The following is a 16,342-nucleotide window of genomic DNA, read 5'->3' on the forward strand; positions in this document are numbered from 1 at the left end:
TCGTGGCATTTTATTGCTGGGCAAGAAACATTTTTGTATTTCTTTCTTTCTTTCTTTTTCAAAATCGTCATTGCAGCAACAAGTTGCATTTGGTGTGAAAGGGCCTTAAGTATGAACAACAGTAAAAGTGATATTTGCTGTGTTATTACAAAGGCTCAGATATTTTATTGCATGGAAACCTAATTCCCAAGTATTTTCTCTTCGTCTCTTATCAGTTTCACAAGGACATCTAGATAAAGCACAATCTATTTCTGCTTCCAGTGGAACAGGTGTCTGATTGGTGCTTTTATCACAGTCATCACAATTATATCATAACCTCTACCCATCTACTGCATTATCACATCGAAACCTTTTCTCTGGGTCTTTCATTTTTGTATCAATCCTGAAGGTCACTCACTTTCAGTAGTACCTATGCCTTGCTGCTTGACCTCCCAGTTGATGGCCAGACTTCCTTTAATCCTGTGTTTGCCCTGCGGGATTACGCTCGTCTTGAAATCCATATCAGATTTTGCCTCACTTCAATCCTTTTCAATTCCTACTGCAGAAATGCTCTGTGCATTTCAATGATATATATCAGTGTTGTGTTCAACTTGTCTTTTTTCTTCTTTCTTTCTCCTTCCCTCTCCAATAATCCATTCTCCCCAGGCAAAGGTCAGGGCGCGTTCTATTGTGTCTGGCACTGCTGAGAAATGCTAAACAGATGCACACAGGGATGGGTAGAATTCCTAGACTACTCCATTAAATGATATAAAAGTTTGCATGCCATCACTGGAATTCTGTAATAATTTACTCACCCTTATGTTGTTATAAACCCATATTACTTTCTTAAAATTTTGAGAAATGTTACAATAACGGCAAATTTGGATTGACAGTGGTAAGAGCAACATCCATTATAATAGCTGAATGAGTTGTAGTCAGTTGTTTCTCTGTTTGATTTTAACACGGTGCCTGTCTTTGCCAGAGCTAATTGGTCTTTATTTGATGGGGCCTGGATGAGGGATAATCCTGTGCCCCTCTGCCAACAGCATTGTGACAGCTGGGAGGATAATTAACATTTCAGCAGTCATTATCCAACATTAATGTGTGTGCTTTCAAACACATTAGAAAAACAGCAAGCATTTGGCCTATTTTTTCTGTTTTATAATTGTTTTATTTTTATTTTCATCCTTGTGATGTATAGGGACAGAGAGATAGATAGAAGAGAGAAGAAACAGCAGAGAGAGGGGCAAATTGAATAAAAAAAATACAAAAGCTAGAATCGAACTTGTTGCCCACATGAGCGCCACCTTTCAATGTGTCGGTGCATACCGTGAAGTCTACAGCTTGTTAATCGTTTTTTACAAGGACATTGACCAGGTCCCCGGTCATAGATTATAGGCTATAGTGGCAAGAAAAAGTTAACCCTTTGAAATGACATTCATTTATGTATACATTTGTCTTAAAATGTGATTTGTTCTTCATCTAACTTACGATAATGAAAAAAACACAATCTGTTATAACTATTAATACACACATTATTGTATTGTTCTTGTATATATATATATATATATATATATATATAAACATTCACAGTGTAGGCTGAAAAAAGTATGCATACCCCTAGGATATTAATGTAAACAAAATATAATTAGAGTCAGGTGTTGGATAAGCTGGTATCAAGTAAATTAATGAGATTGGAGGTGTGGGTTTGAGCTACTTTGACTTCTAAAAAGCACTAAGACATTTTGAGTTTGCTATTCACAAGAAGCATCTGCTGACATGGACCATGCCTCGCAAAAAAGAGATCTCAGAAGATACACTCAAGACGTGTTTATTTGCATGAAGCTGGAAAGGGTTACAAAGCTATCTTGAAGGGCTTGGATATTCATCTGTCCACATTTAGACAAACTGTCTGTAAATGGAGACTGTTTAGTACTGTGGAATCTCTCCCTAGAAGTGGCGGTCCAGACAAGATGACTCAAAGGGCACACCTCAGAATGCTCAATGAGGTAAAAAAGAACCCCAGAGTGACAGATAAAGACTTGAAGGAATGATTGGAACTGGTTAACATCTCTGTTCATGAGTCTACTATACAGAAAACATAAAACAGGCAAAGAAGCCGCTGATTTCCAACCAAAAACCTGAAGTTTGCCAAAGACCAGCTTTACACTCCATAACGCTACTGGGAAAAAAAATGTATGGACTGATGAAACCAAGGTTTGATTGTTTGGCACTGCATACCAACATAAAAACATCTTAACAGTAAAGTACGGTGGAGGTAGCATCATGATTTGGGAATGCTTTGCTGCTATAGGGCCGTCATCGAGACTAAATGAATACCCAAATTTATCAACATATGCTACAGGATAAAGTCAGGGTGGCTGTGTGCCAACTGAATCTCAATAGAAGTTGGAGGATGAAGCAGCACAATGACCCTAAATATCGAAGTCAATCCACTACAGAATGACTTCATAAAAGAAAATACACCTTTTGGAGTTTCCCAGTCAGAGCCCAGACCTTAACCCAATAGAGATGCAGTGAAATTACCTCAAGAGAGACATTCACACCAGACAACCTAAGAATATGACTGAGCTGTAGCAGCTCTGTAAGGAAGAATGGTCCAAAACTCCTGAATGTTGTGCAGGTCTAATCCACAGCTACCGGAAACACTTGGTTGAGGTCATTGCTGCCAATGGAGGATCGACCAGTTATTAAATCCAGCATAAAAGTAATTTATATGACTCCATTTAATTTAATCCGTTTAATCTCCAGTATGTCTTCTGATTTACTGGAGGCACTGATGGTTATTACTCTTTGTGGTGATGGGGACATGTGTCGTGTGATCCCGTTATTTGCAGTGAGAAAGGTCCCGCAAGCCTCCACAGGGTTTTCCCCATTTGAGCTACTCTGTGAGCATTGGCTGCGCAGCATGCTCGACGTCATACAGGAAGCTTGGGAGGAGGGACCTTCAAACAGTAAAACAATAAAGGAAGTGAGTGTAGACTTTACAAATAAAACAGACCTGCTTCTCAAATGTCTTAGAACAATGACCATTCACTCAGGAAAATAGCAAATTGCGCTTTGCACCACTTCATTTACATACAGTACACCCCCCAGTTTGCATGCTTACACCCACAGATAGCGCAAACACTTCCTCTCACACCCACTTGCACTTTACGCTGGCATGAAAATTGCACTTAGAATTAGCTCTCTTAGAAAATTGGATAAGCACGGTCATTGCGCCAAGCACTTTTGAAAAAAGAGTCCAAGGATTTTAAGGTTAATGCTCTATCGAGTTTAAAACTACCTCCCCACCCTTAACCTTAAACCTAAACCTAACCAATAGTGTGATAAAAAGCAAATGTGACATTAAAAATGCAATAGATGAAGCAACCATGCTCTTCGGGACTCTCACCCTGGTCCTTTGCATCTGAAGTGCTCTAAATGTTGATATTCTGCATAATTTAATTACACTCGATCAAGTTTGGAAATGTTGTTGTTTATATAATGAAAACTTGTTCAAATGTATTGTCTTTCAGGTCATGTTCTATAGTAAAATCGTGTGAGGAACAGGGCAAAAAATATGTGTTTATGAATTGATAATCTGCTATTTTACTTGATTTGTGTGAAAGTGAATTCAAGTAGATTACGATGTAGCACCTCTATTGTTTATTTCAACATAAAACTGTCGAGATACGTACATCAAGGCATTGCTTTCAGAATGAATGATATTTTAAGAGACCAAGTTGGTTTTGTGCCTTTTTGTTTTTAAATGTCCCAAGTGCTGCAACAAAGGTCTGCTGGTCTGGGATCAGTGTTCCAGCCAATGGTCAGGTGCCATGTACCTAGCGGATCTCCCAAATTATCTATGTCTTTGAGAGAGATTGATGAACACTTTGTTTCCTGCTATGCCTCCATATCCACATTTAATCACCAATTAGCAGCTCCTCTGCATCACATTAAGAGATTTGCTGAAGCATGCAATTACAGCTGGCACACGATTCAGTGCAAACATGTTAGAGATACTAGATAAACGATTAGATGTAGTTAGTTGAGTTTGTTGTGTTGATATCAGATGAAACTTAATTTTCTATTAAAAAATGTCAGAGTTTAATGTCCTGGTTGAAAAAAAAACATCTTTGCTGGTCTTAGTTGGTTTAAGCTGGTCTTCAGCTGGTTTAGTTGGTTGGCTAGCTGGTCTTCCAGCCTGACCATCTGAAAAGTACCCATATGTGGGTATGTGGGTGGAGGGCGAGGCTGGGTAGTGATGCTACACACCCGGCCCCTTATCAGGCTAATCAAGCCTCTAAGAGAGATAAAGGCTGACTGGAGATGGCGATGCGACAGAGAGAGAGAGAGAGAGAGAGAAATTTATGGGCAGCTGCCCGACACCTGTGTGTGTTTGTCTCTTTTGGTTCAGTTTTATATTAACCTATTATTTATATTGTCAAGCTGGTTCCCGCCTCCTCATTTCCATTTATCCCTTTACACTGGTGCCGAAATCTGTGAAGGAGGGATGCGCCGTAGTGGAGTTCTCGCCACTACCATCCACACCAAAGGAGCAGCCACAGCCATCCGCCAGAGGGGACCGCGAGGGGAGGAGGGGCTCCCAACCAACCACCTTTAGTGGTTAACGCTGCCAGGGATGGGGAAGACCCCTACCATCCACCAAAAACGTGGCGGGTCATTCCGTCCTCCAGGGGCCACAGGACTGCCACCGATCCACCCGGGGAGGCATGGCTGTCGTCCATTAGAGGGTGGAGGAGAGGCCGAGAACCAAGCTACTGCGTATCGGAGAACCGTCTGTTTCCCGAAACCATACTTAATATGTTGAACTTCCATAATTTGAACCACGGTTCAACAAGAACTGTTGTTGATAATGCTATGCATTAACTTTTGTGGATATCAAATTATAATAGCTCATTTACATATACACCAGAAAGCAGTTGAATGCTGATGAAGACACAAAAGTGGCGTTCACTGTTGAATGCGAGAGATACGTTGCCTTGAAATAGTGGGTATTCTCTTTACATCAGATTTTGGGGTTCCCCCGATGCATTTCAGCACATATGCACATGCGCACTCTTCAAAAATCTATAAGAATGTTACTTATGCATTAACATGCACACATAATCCGTGTTCTCCCTCAGAAGCCATGTGCTAAAGTGCTTTTTCTTAACAACCTTTAATTCCTTAAAAGGCTGCATTTGCTTTACATAACGTTTCAGAACCCCAAATTCTGCAACCCGGAATAAGCAGATTTCTTAAGTTCATGTAAACATGGTCGAAGTCTTGATAGAATAAAAGATATATATTTCTATCATATATATATCCGTCATATCCTGCCGGAGATAGGAGGCAGGGGCGAGGAGCCTACCCCCGTGCAGGACGGGACTCAACTGGTGGTGGTGGGGTGGTGGAGGTTGCCGTGTTAGCTCACTGAAACAGCAATGTGATAGATTGTGAGCAGACTTATAAAGCAACAGCTTACATGTGATTGGCTGGGAATTACCCAGCTAATGGTGCGATGATGTACAGCTGCTAATCTTCCCGCTAGAACTACACTGCACTTACATGGAATGAAAGATATGCAGTAGAAGCATCAGCGAAGTCAAATGATGTCCACACAGCACACTAACAAGGAAATATATTATTCCTGCAGGTGGAGAGCTGTAGTTCAAACACACAATTTTGCGATGCTGTTTGCAAATGTTCATTGGAACTATCTTTTCGGAAAACACCAAATCATTAAACTATGTTGGTAACAGTGGAACTTGTGACCATAGTTAGCTAACAATGCTTTTGGGAAATGTAACCCAGACTGTGAGAAAAGATTAGCAAACCAGCTGAGTTTAGGCTGGTTTGAGATGTTTTTTCAGCAGTGTTTACTCTCAAGAAGTGACAGAAAAGTTGAAAGCTTGTTCCAAAGGCCTTAAAGTCTGGACAGCAAAGGATTCTTATGGAATCAAGATATGAACTTGTCTTACGACTTGTCTTAATCTGTGGTGTAAACAGCTTCTATATCCTCTGAACATATTTTCATATAATTGCCAAAGAGGTTTTATTGCACAGAAGTCCAATCATTTACAGTTTATGAAGAAAATGTTCATGTGTCTGACACAGACCCAAGTGCTTTGAAGTTTGCTTAGGGCTGAGCTAAATAATTAAAAACCGTTCTGTCTCAGGACATGTATAGCTTCCTCTCATACATTAGGCCTACAACATAAACTCAAAGGTTTGTAATACATGATCCTTGTCCTTTTGTGAATAATTTTCTGGTTTATTCCAAAGAATTAAAAAAAGCTTGTAAACTTTCATCAAAATATTATAACTTGCTCCAGCTCTAAAACAACTTTCCTTTTGGGCGATATCACCAAATCCTCTTTATTTTATTACACTTCCTCTCTAGCCACTTGTTATACAATACTGATATGGTCTCAAAGACTCTCATTTGGACTTCTGAATAACTATTTCTCCTCATTTAATTTGATGGCACTTGCCCTGGTAGACCAGTTAGAGCAAATAATACAGCAGGCAATGGATCTCCATTCTGAAGTCTTCTAAAGGAAACAGAATGTGTGTGCAGTCTGTACAAATAACAATTTGAATGTAACAATGAAATAATAATTGAAATATAAATAATATATTCATATAACGTAACACTGATATTGTCAGCCATACAAACAAAGTAAAAAAATACTGTGTGACTCAAGTACTTATTGACATGTAAATTAACATTTGAAATCACTTGCCAACATAGGCATATTGGATCATTTAAGTGATGCTAAAGCTTGTTTCCTTTGTTAAGGGTTTATAACTCATTTATAGTTATATATAGTTATATAGTTATACATTATAGTTACAGTTATAACTGCATACATGAAAGGGTGAATTTCATGAAATACTTGCCAAATAGTGAACCATTGTACCTCATGTTATAAATGCTTTATAACATATGTTCAACATAACTTACCTATTAAATTGCACCTTAAAGGAACAGTTGTATATATAAAAAAATGATCTAATAATTTACTCACCATCACGCCCTCCCAGATGTGTATGACTTTCTTTCTTCTGCTGAACACAAACGAAAATGTTTAGAAAAATATTTCAGTTCTGTAGTTCAATACAATGCAAGTGAATGGTGACCAGAACTTTTAAGGTAAAAAAGCATATTAAGGCAACATAAATGTAATCCAGATGACTCCAGTGGTAAAATCTATATATTCAGAAGTGATATGATAGATGTGGTTGAGAAACAGATTCATATTTAAGCATTTTTTATTATCAATCTCCACTTTCACTTTTTTCTTCTTTTGTTTTTGGCGATTCACATTCTTTGTGCAAATCGTCACCTACTGGTCAGAGAGGAACATTTATAATGATTTGTAATGCATTTGTTAATGAATTTCCCGTCAAGAATGAACCGCTTTTTTAACAAAGGTGACATTTATTTAAAGTGTCAAAATCTCTTAGGTGCTTATTAATGTAACAATAATCAGAATGTGCTTGTGAAACATTGAACGAGTTAAACAATACTGATGACTGATGAATTGACTGATGAGGGCTTTCTTGGCTGGAAATTACTTTATGGCATGTACACACATGCATGTACTGTAAACTTGCTGCCGCTTCATTACTTAATAGTACAGGTAGAATATGAGCCATTTTTTCCTCATGTACCATTCTGTTTCACTTGGAAATGATATTACATTTTGGATTTTGGACTAAAGCAATGGTAAAGATAGAATTCAGTTATGTTGAAAATTAATTTAGAAATGAGCCCATATCTCTCTTTTTTTTACATTTATTTTATGAATACTCTGTATGTCTTGTGTATGTGATGTGATGTGTATCACATCTTAAGATAATTTGATATTGAAATGTTGCCACACACTTCTGAAAAAGGATAGCAACCTAGGTTTAAGAAATACTTTTTATGGAGAGATGGAGACTTTCTGCTTCAGCTTGTGGATTTATGGGTAATTAAACTGATGGAAAGGCAAAAAGAAATGGCACTGTTGTGATTTGTAACAGAATACACCAAAACAGTATTCTAGGAGCTCAGCATTTCATCAATACAGAGATTATGACATTCGCATCTAGAGGTTTCTTTTGTTTTATCAGCAATTTTTTTCTCTATCCACCAGGGCCTGCCTGCAAGTCAGCATCCCCTAAATTGGAGAGTGAGGAGCCCAAGTCAGAGAAACTGCTGGATAAGGCGAGTGAGAGCGGGACCTCCCTGAACGAGCTCTCTACCTCCAGTTCTGAGACCCACTCCGAGGCCACTTCGCCCCAGGATGGAGGCCCTATCCTGGTTTCTCGTGGCGAGGTTGTTGGGGGCTCCCTGGCCCCATGTGGTGCCCTGCACTCTGTCTCTCGGCCTCCGAGCACGCTCACTCTGGGTCGACCGCCAAAGAAAGGTTCCTCCGTGCAGTGGATGGAGCTACCGGATAAACGGCGGAACAGTGAGCTGTTCCAGTCCCTCACCAGTGGGGTGTGTCCACGGGAAGGTGGAGGCAGTGGTCTTACCAGGAGGAAGACTCTCGAGAGGCCAAATGCAGAAGAGGATATGAAACAGTGCATCCGAGATTTCCGAAAGATTAAGATTCCTCCGGCATTCCCAGAGCGCAAGCGGCAGTGGCAGTCGGAACTACTTCAGAAATACGGCCTTTAAAGGAATCTCAGGATAGATGAATGTGTTTTAACTACACATTCTATTCACAATCATACACACTATATTGCTATAGTTTTAATTCCAAAAATACAGAATTGCTCAAAGGACTTGATACACATTGAGAAACAGAACCAAACAACCAATCATCGAAAAAAAAAAGTTGAAAGAAAGAACTTGGGAATAGAACCAATTTCACTTTGATACATTTTTTGGCATGAAACTACAAGGATTGACAGCACCATTGCTGTAGTATTCATCTCTTTATAACTTGAAGAACTACCAAAAAAATAGATGAAGGAAAACGTTTTTGATAAAGATGAGATTCAATAACTAAGAGCCATTCCATTGTTCTGAAAGTATGTAGACTCTATAGTGTAAAGTACTGAACTGACAGACAGTGGCAAAGTGGAAATAGAAATGAATCCTGTGGTAGTCATGTCACTTCACTGAAGAAATACAAAGCACTTGAATCAGTCTAGAGTCTATATGATTTATGTGAATTGCTGGTCTTATATATATACAGTATATAAAGGTCTTTTATACAACACAAACAGATTTGTGGACAGCTTTTTGCTGAGAATTATTAAGCTTGATTAGAAAGTAATCTCCTCAGATTCATTCCATGAATCAGTTAAACAGAATCTACAATACTATACTACAGGGTTGTGCTCCATTCAGAAGTGAATAGAGATTGCCTTTACAATTCCAAATGGAACTGATTTTGAGTTTAGGTAGCAAACATGATGTAGAATTGTTATTCAAAGTTGAATTTAAGAAAGTAGAATTAAAATGGAATGAAATTATAGAAATTGTTTCATTTTCAGTATGAATTACCCAACCCAGTCTCATGAAAAGTAATAATAATTAGTATGAGATGGAAAAATTGTACTAGTGGCTTGTACATAAACGTATGACTTTTGCTTCCACAGAGAAATCCACTGTAATCCACTTCAGTTGCAAATAAAATAATTTGTAATTAGAATACAGTTACATTAAAAAAGTATTTTAATTACTGAAGAGATTACTTTGCATTTTATTGTCCTTTGTTTCATTTAATATTTAGTTATTTCAGATGAAAACATTTATACATATAAATTATGTGATCTAAAGTGCTTTTGAACAGCGGTGAAACACTTTCTTATGATGTGTTCATTCATACGAGCAGACAGAGAAGTACGTTTGAAGTAAGTTTGGAGCAGAAGAAATAGAAATAAACCTTGTATAAATTGTTAGCTTTATGCTAAGCTAAAATGCTATTTCTAGCCATTTTACATGCACATGTTACCAGACACGATAATATTTTTTTAGCAAGAATATTCACGTTGGATCATAATTTCTTTTTTTTTCTAGTAAGATCTTTGATATTAGGAAAAAAAAATAATATTCTTGACAATAATATTTTTATTGTTTTCCTGTAAAAATATCAAAAATTCCTTAAAACAAGAGACGTTTGATTGATCTTGTTTTAGAAACAACACTGCATCAGATATTTATGTTTTCCGAGAATGTATTTTTAACATGTGTATTTTGTCTTACTGTACTGACAGAATTTTTATAGTCAAAACAAGTGAAGAAATCTACCAGTACTGAAGAAGTAATCCAAAGTATTTAGAATATTTTACTGACCTATGTTACTGTAGTGGAATACATTTCAAAGTAACCCTCCCAACCCTAAAATTTTTGTAACCTAAACTTAACCATAAAGTCTAACCCCTTACCCAAACCCAAATCTAAACATGATTTTAATTGGAAAATTATTTTAGTGTACCATGAAAGAAAGAAAATACTGGGTTTGGAATGAGACGAGGGAAGCATGTTATTGACATACATCAGTCATTTTTGCATTTTTTTGTATCAATATGAAATTCTGTTGTTTGGTTGGTCTCTATGGGAATAAAAGTCATACCTTTTCTTACAAGCCAAGCCATCCAATATCTTACGGTTTCGCCATCTCTTACATATTATAACGTTTGTCACGAGACTAAATTGGTATTAATCAATGCTTGAAATGCTACCGACATTTGTATTTAATCAATATGTATTTCATTATATTTAACATATTTACTTTCATTTAATGGACCATGGTGAAAGATCACTTGTTTCCATAATTTACTTTATATATTGAATATTTAATCAATTGAATCAGATTTTGATGTCAATATATATATTATTTAAGTTAACTAATTACAATGTGGTGGCCATTTTAAGGTACTGTATTGTTGTGTTAATTGTTTTGACACTACTGAACTTAATGATCAGTAAAAAAAATAAATAAAAAAGTCTATAAATCAGGAAATTACTAGGCATAATTAGTCAGAATTAATTATGAAATTATTTATGCTTTGTTGGACTAATGAAATTCCTCTGTAGTGTGACTCTGTTGAATTTCTTTGAACTGCAATTCAGTAAATTCCTCTACCTGTCATTCCAATTCCAGTTAAGGGGTGTGACCAATTCAATTTAAATTCAAATGCATATTTAACATCCTTAGGGGGTGTGGCCAATTTAATAAAAATTCAAATTTAACACATTGAGTGGTGCGACCAATTTAAATGTAACATCCTTTGAGGGTGTAGCCAAATTAACTTCCTAAAGGTTGTGACAAATTCAATTTAAATTCCAAATTTAACTTCCTGAAGGGTGTGGCCAGGGCATAGCCAATTAAATTCAAATTAAACATCCAGAGGGGTGTGGTCAATTAAAATTTTAATTTAACCTTCTTGAGGAGCATGAACAATTTAAATTCAATATCCTGTGAGGGTGTGGTGAATTAAATTCAACATGCTGAGGGGTGTGGCAAAAGCATAGCCAATTAAATGTATATTCAACATCCTGAAGGGTGTAACCAATTCAGTTTAAATTGAACATCCGGAAGTGTGAGGCCAATTAAGTTTAAATTCAAATTCAGCATTCTGAGGGGTGTGGCCAATTCCATTTAAATGCAAATTCAGCATCCTTAGGCTTTTGGCTAATTCAAATTCAACATCCTGAAGGGCGTAACCGATGCAAATTGAACATCCCGAGGGGTATGGTCAATTCAAATTCCGATTTAACCTCCTGTGGGGCGCGGCCAATAAAATGCCAATTTTATTCAAATTCATCATCATTAAGGGCGTAACCGATGCAAATTTAACATCCCGAGGGGTATGGTCAATTCAAATTCCAATTTAACCTCCTGTGGGGCGTGGCCAATTTAATTATTATTCCAACTCTCAATTCTGAAATTGTTCTTACAATTCAAAAAATTGTAGTAATGAGCACAGATTAATTTGACCAATGCATTTTCTTTTTGACTTTGCAAGTTTAAATGATTTCATTGTTGGTTTAATTTGACCGGCCATCATGGAAATAATCTCAACATTATATATTTTTTTTTCAAAGTGTGTTCTCTGGATGATGCCTAAAATTATTCAATAACTTGGCTGCTTTCGTATTGACATATTGTTATGTGCAATTTATTTTGTAAAGTGGTTTTGTGTGTGCTTCTCTCATACTTCTGTCTGTATGTGTGCACACACTCTTGTCTTTTATGTGAATTTCTATTAAGGTGTTTGTAGAGGACATTTTAGAATTACCAGGTGATTTGATTCTCAAAAAAAAAAAAAGAAAGAAAGAAAGAAAGAGAAAGAAATGTACTTTGGAACTAAGGTTTCACTTATGGTTAGAAGCATAGTTCCTTGTTTATTGTGTTAACGTCATAAGACTTTACTGAGGCTTCTATATCTTTCATTCCCTTTATATTTTTCATTTTGTAAGATTTAAGGCCCTGTTTACATGCACTTTAGAAAACTGCTTATTCCAGGCGGGGTTTGCAGAAAGCAGCATTCTGAAACATCATGCTTACATGAATGCATCTTTGGTGGCTTTTCTTCTAAAATGACAGATGTGTGACAAAGTTACCATGGTTTTAGGGAACAGTCATGACTAGCTAGTTAGTTTCTCCAACAATGCATTGTAATATGGAAGTAGTGGATGTCAAGGTTCTGAGTAAAACATTTTTTATTATTTTGGTCTGTTTATCACACAAACCTACCATATGACTTCATAAGACAAAAACAATAGCGTTCAAGTCATGTGGGGGTAAACTATTCCTTTAAGTATTTAATACTGAGCCTATATATATAGAAATAGAAATAGCCATGGCATTGTGCCAGTAACGCAATCCACGTCCAGAAAACTGTTCCAAAACATTGTTTACCAAAAAGTGTCATCCCAGACTGTGGAGCGATCTTTCCATCTGCCATAGGCTGAGTTTCAAATGTCATTGAGCATTCACAGTGCATTTCCATCTCCATGACGGCATGGATTTGAGAAATGAGCAGATGATAGCCCAGAAATGGATGTGTGATTTGCGAATGTTTAAAGCACAACATTCTGTAAATGCCTGTTTGAGATGTGGCATTGTCTCAATCCAGGACACAGGTTTGAAAAGCACAAAGCACTGTTGACTCCTAGAAATTAAACATTTAATGGGTTTAAATCAAGGCATTGTGTTAGTCTACTCTGAAACCTGAAATGCCCAAAATGTGTGATTAGTTGTTATCTGTTGATTTGCCTTAATGTCCTGTAATAAAAGTGTCATGTTATGATGGATGATTAATGTTTTTTTTGCTTTTACATATTTCAAGCTCTTGGAAAATGACTGCAACATTTACCATTTTCAGTCTTGTCTACTTAGAAAAATACCATACAGATTTAAAATGTTCCAAAAAAATGTTCTTTCTTTATTTTTATTTTCAGAGCAGCTTTACAGAAAATGATGCTGTAATGTCAGTAATTTCTTAAAGACCTTGTTGAGAAGTTTAAATGAAAACATGATTTAAAATCATGCTTTAAAAATGTATAATTAATTAGTAATTATTAAAACAATTATTACATTTGACCTGACATTAGTTTTAAAAACACCAACATTTCCATTTTGATTATTAAAATTTCTTAACACAAATTTACCATTTAATTGAATTAATTCTGCTATTTTATAAAAATTATGATATTACACTTTCACTCACTACCTCTATAACCACCTGCCTTCAAAATGAAAATATATATTAAACTTAAGAAAAAACAGAATGTATCTTTAAAATGAACATTAATTATGTCCTAACCGAAGGAAGAAGTTATTTGAATCTAAAAAACTTGAATAAAAACTACATTGCTGTCCATCACCGAAGCTCTGAGTCCGGCTAAAGCGGCATCCATATAATCTGTTATCATTCTTCTGGATCTGTTTATTTCCTTCAATTCAGTTAACCACCAGATCCTCTTTTCCACCCTCTCATTAATGGGCATCACATGAACTGTAATCTGCTGGTTTGAGTCTTATCTCACAGGTAGATCCCCCAGGGTGACCTGGAGGGGAGAGTTGTTGAAGTCACACAGACTAGCTACCAGGTTACCTCAGGGTTCAATGCTTGGACCCCTCCTCTTCCCCAGATACATGATATCACTGGCTTCTGTAATTCAGGCACATTCATTTTCCTATCATTGCTATACCGATAATAAACAACTCTACCTCTAAATCCAGCCTGACTGTTCTACGTTTGCTGCATGGATCTCACCCTGCCTGGTAGACATCTTGTGCTGGACGTCTGAAAGAATGAACGTCTCGTTGTTCCAGCAAGCCCAGCTATACAACCTAACTTTATAATTCAACTAGACTCGTCAACAATCACACCATTCAAGACAACAAGAAATTTTGGGGTAGTGCTTGATGATTAGTTTAACTTCAAGGACCACATTGCAAAGACAGCTCAATCATGCAGATATGCACTGTATAACATTAGGAAAATCCAACCTTTCCTATCTGAGCATGCTACATAACTTCTTGTCCAAGCTCTTGTCATATCTAGACTGGACTACTGCAATACTCTTTTGGCAAGACATCCTGCATATGCAGTCAATCCTCTGCAATTAACCTTGAATACGCTGGCGGCTTTGGTTTTCAATAGGCACAAGAGGGGCGGAGCCCTGAGAGGCTCGAGAGGCTTGAGGGGTGGAGCCCTGGAAGGCTTGAGGGGCGGAGCCCTGGAAGGCTCGAGAGGCGGAGCCCTAGGAGGCTCGAGAGACTGGAGAGGCGGAGCCCTGGAAGGCTCGGAAGGCGGAGCTCTGGAAAGCTCGGGTAACTCGGAAGGCGGAGCTCTGGAAAGCTCGGGTAACTCGGAAGGCGGAGCTCTGGAAAGCTCGGGAAACTCGGAAGGCGGAGCTCTGGAAAGCTCGGGAGGAGGAGCCCTAGAAGACTCGAGAGACTTGAGAGACTTGCGAGGCGGAGCCCAGGAAGGCTCGGGAGGAGGAGCCCTGGAAGGCTCGAGAGGCGCTGGCTCTAGGACGGGCACGACCACTGGCGCTGGCTCTTGGGCGGTCCTGGCTACTGGCGCTGGCTCTTGGACGGTCACGGCCACTGGCGCTGGCTCAGGGACGGTCGAGGCTACAGGCGCTGGCTCAGGGACGGTCGAGGCTACAGGCGCTGGCTCAGGGACGGTCGAGGCTACAGGCGCTGGCTCAGGGACGGTCGAGGCTACAGGCGCTGGCTCAGGGACGGTCGAGGCTACAGGCTCGTTGGTTTGTGGATTAAGGCAGGCATGGAGGTTGGCTTGCTGGCAGGTGGGGCAGGCGCGAAAGCCATGGAAGACTGGAGGGTCACCACTGCGGGAGGAGAGGCAGGGTCTTCCTCAACAACGCTCACAGTGAGTGACGAGCCGCAGACCAGCAAAGTCTCCTCCACGAATTCCAGGAGAGTCAAGCTGCGCGTCGCCGGTGGCAACCGCTCCTTAAGCGAACTGTTCAGATTGCCCCTGAAGAAAGCCACCAGGGAGGAGTCTGGGAAGTCCGCGACACTCGCCAGCTCGAGGAAGTCGCGGATGTGGTCCTCCACAGGACGGTCCTCTTGTTTCAGGCAGAGGAGTCTGAAGTTCGCCTGTTGCACCGCTGGATCCATTGTGGGTCGATCGTTCTGTTATGCTGGGTGTGGAAGCAGGACAGGACAGACAGTATTTATTATGGCAACTAAAAATCACATAAAAACACAGGAACAAAAGAAAACATCCACAATGGGAAAACAGAGATTGAACCTTTGAAAGGACACGGGAACATCTACAAAGGGCACAGGAACCTCGAACGGGTAAGTAATCACGGGAAACACGGGAAACACGGGAAACACGGGAAACACGGGAAACACGGGAAACACGGGAAACACGGGAAACACGGGAAACACGGGAAACACGGGCAGGAAACAAGGAGCTAACACATACAACGATCGACAAGGAGTGGAAAACACACAGGGTTTATATACACAGACACAGGAGGATCACAAACGACAAACAGGTGCAAACAATGACACAGTGATGGCAGTGAGAAGATCTGGGAATTGTGGGAAGTGTAGTTTTTCACAAGGACAGTGAGACTCAGGGCGGACAACAGGGAAAACGTGACAAGGAACAGGATCGATGACAGGTGAAACGGAAAACACGGAGCGGACAACAAGAAAACGTGAAATAAACGTGATAGTACACAGGAACGTAACAACTACAGCAAAATGTGTAATGAAGTACATCATTTATGTTTTGCAAAAACGCTGCTACGGTCACGTAATGCTCATGAGATCAAGCTGAATATTATAGAAAATTTGCACTAAGTGTTGGTGAATACCTGTGAACATTTTCAACAGATTTATCCAAAATGATTTGCTTT

At 38.8% G+C, this 16,342-nt stretch overlaps 1 protein-coding gene across 1 annotated transcript in view; it reads left to right on the forward strand.

Annotated features, from left to right (window-relative positions):
• kctd8 (potassium channel tetramerization domain containing 8) overlaps positions 1-9,156 on the forward strand; it is a 42,346-nt gene extending 33,190 nt beyond the window's left edge. Inside the window, exon 2 of the mRNA XM_052150188.1 lies at positions 8,130-9,156. Within this exon, the coding sequence (XP_052006148.1) occupies positions 8,130-8,656 (527 nt within the window). The 3' untranslated portion in view covers positions 8,657-9,156. The remainder of the gene's footprint in view (positions 1-8,129) is intronic.
• Positions 9,157-16,342: the final 7,186 nt, after the last annotated feature.

Source organism: Xyrauchen texanus, chromosome 19, assembly GCF_025860055.1.
Source record: "Xyrauchen texanus isolate HMW12.3.18 chromosome 19, RBS_HiC_50CHRs, whole genome shotgun sequence".
In the NCBI taxonomy this organism is placed as follows: domain Eukaryota; kingdom Metazoa; phylum Chordata; class Actinopteri; order Cypriniformes; family Catostomidae; genus Xyrauchen; species Xyrauchen texanus.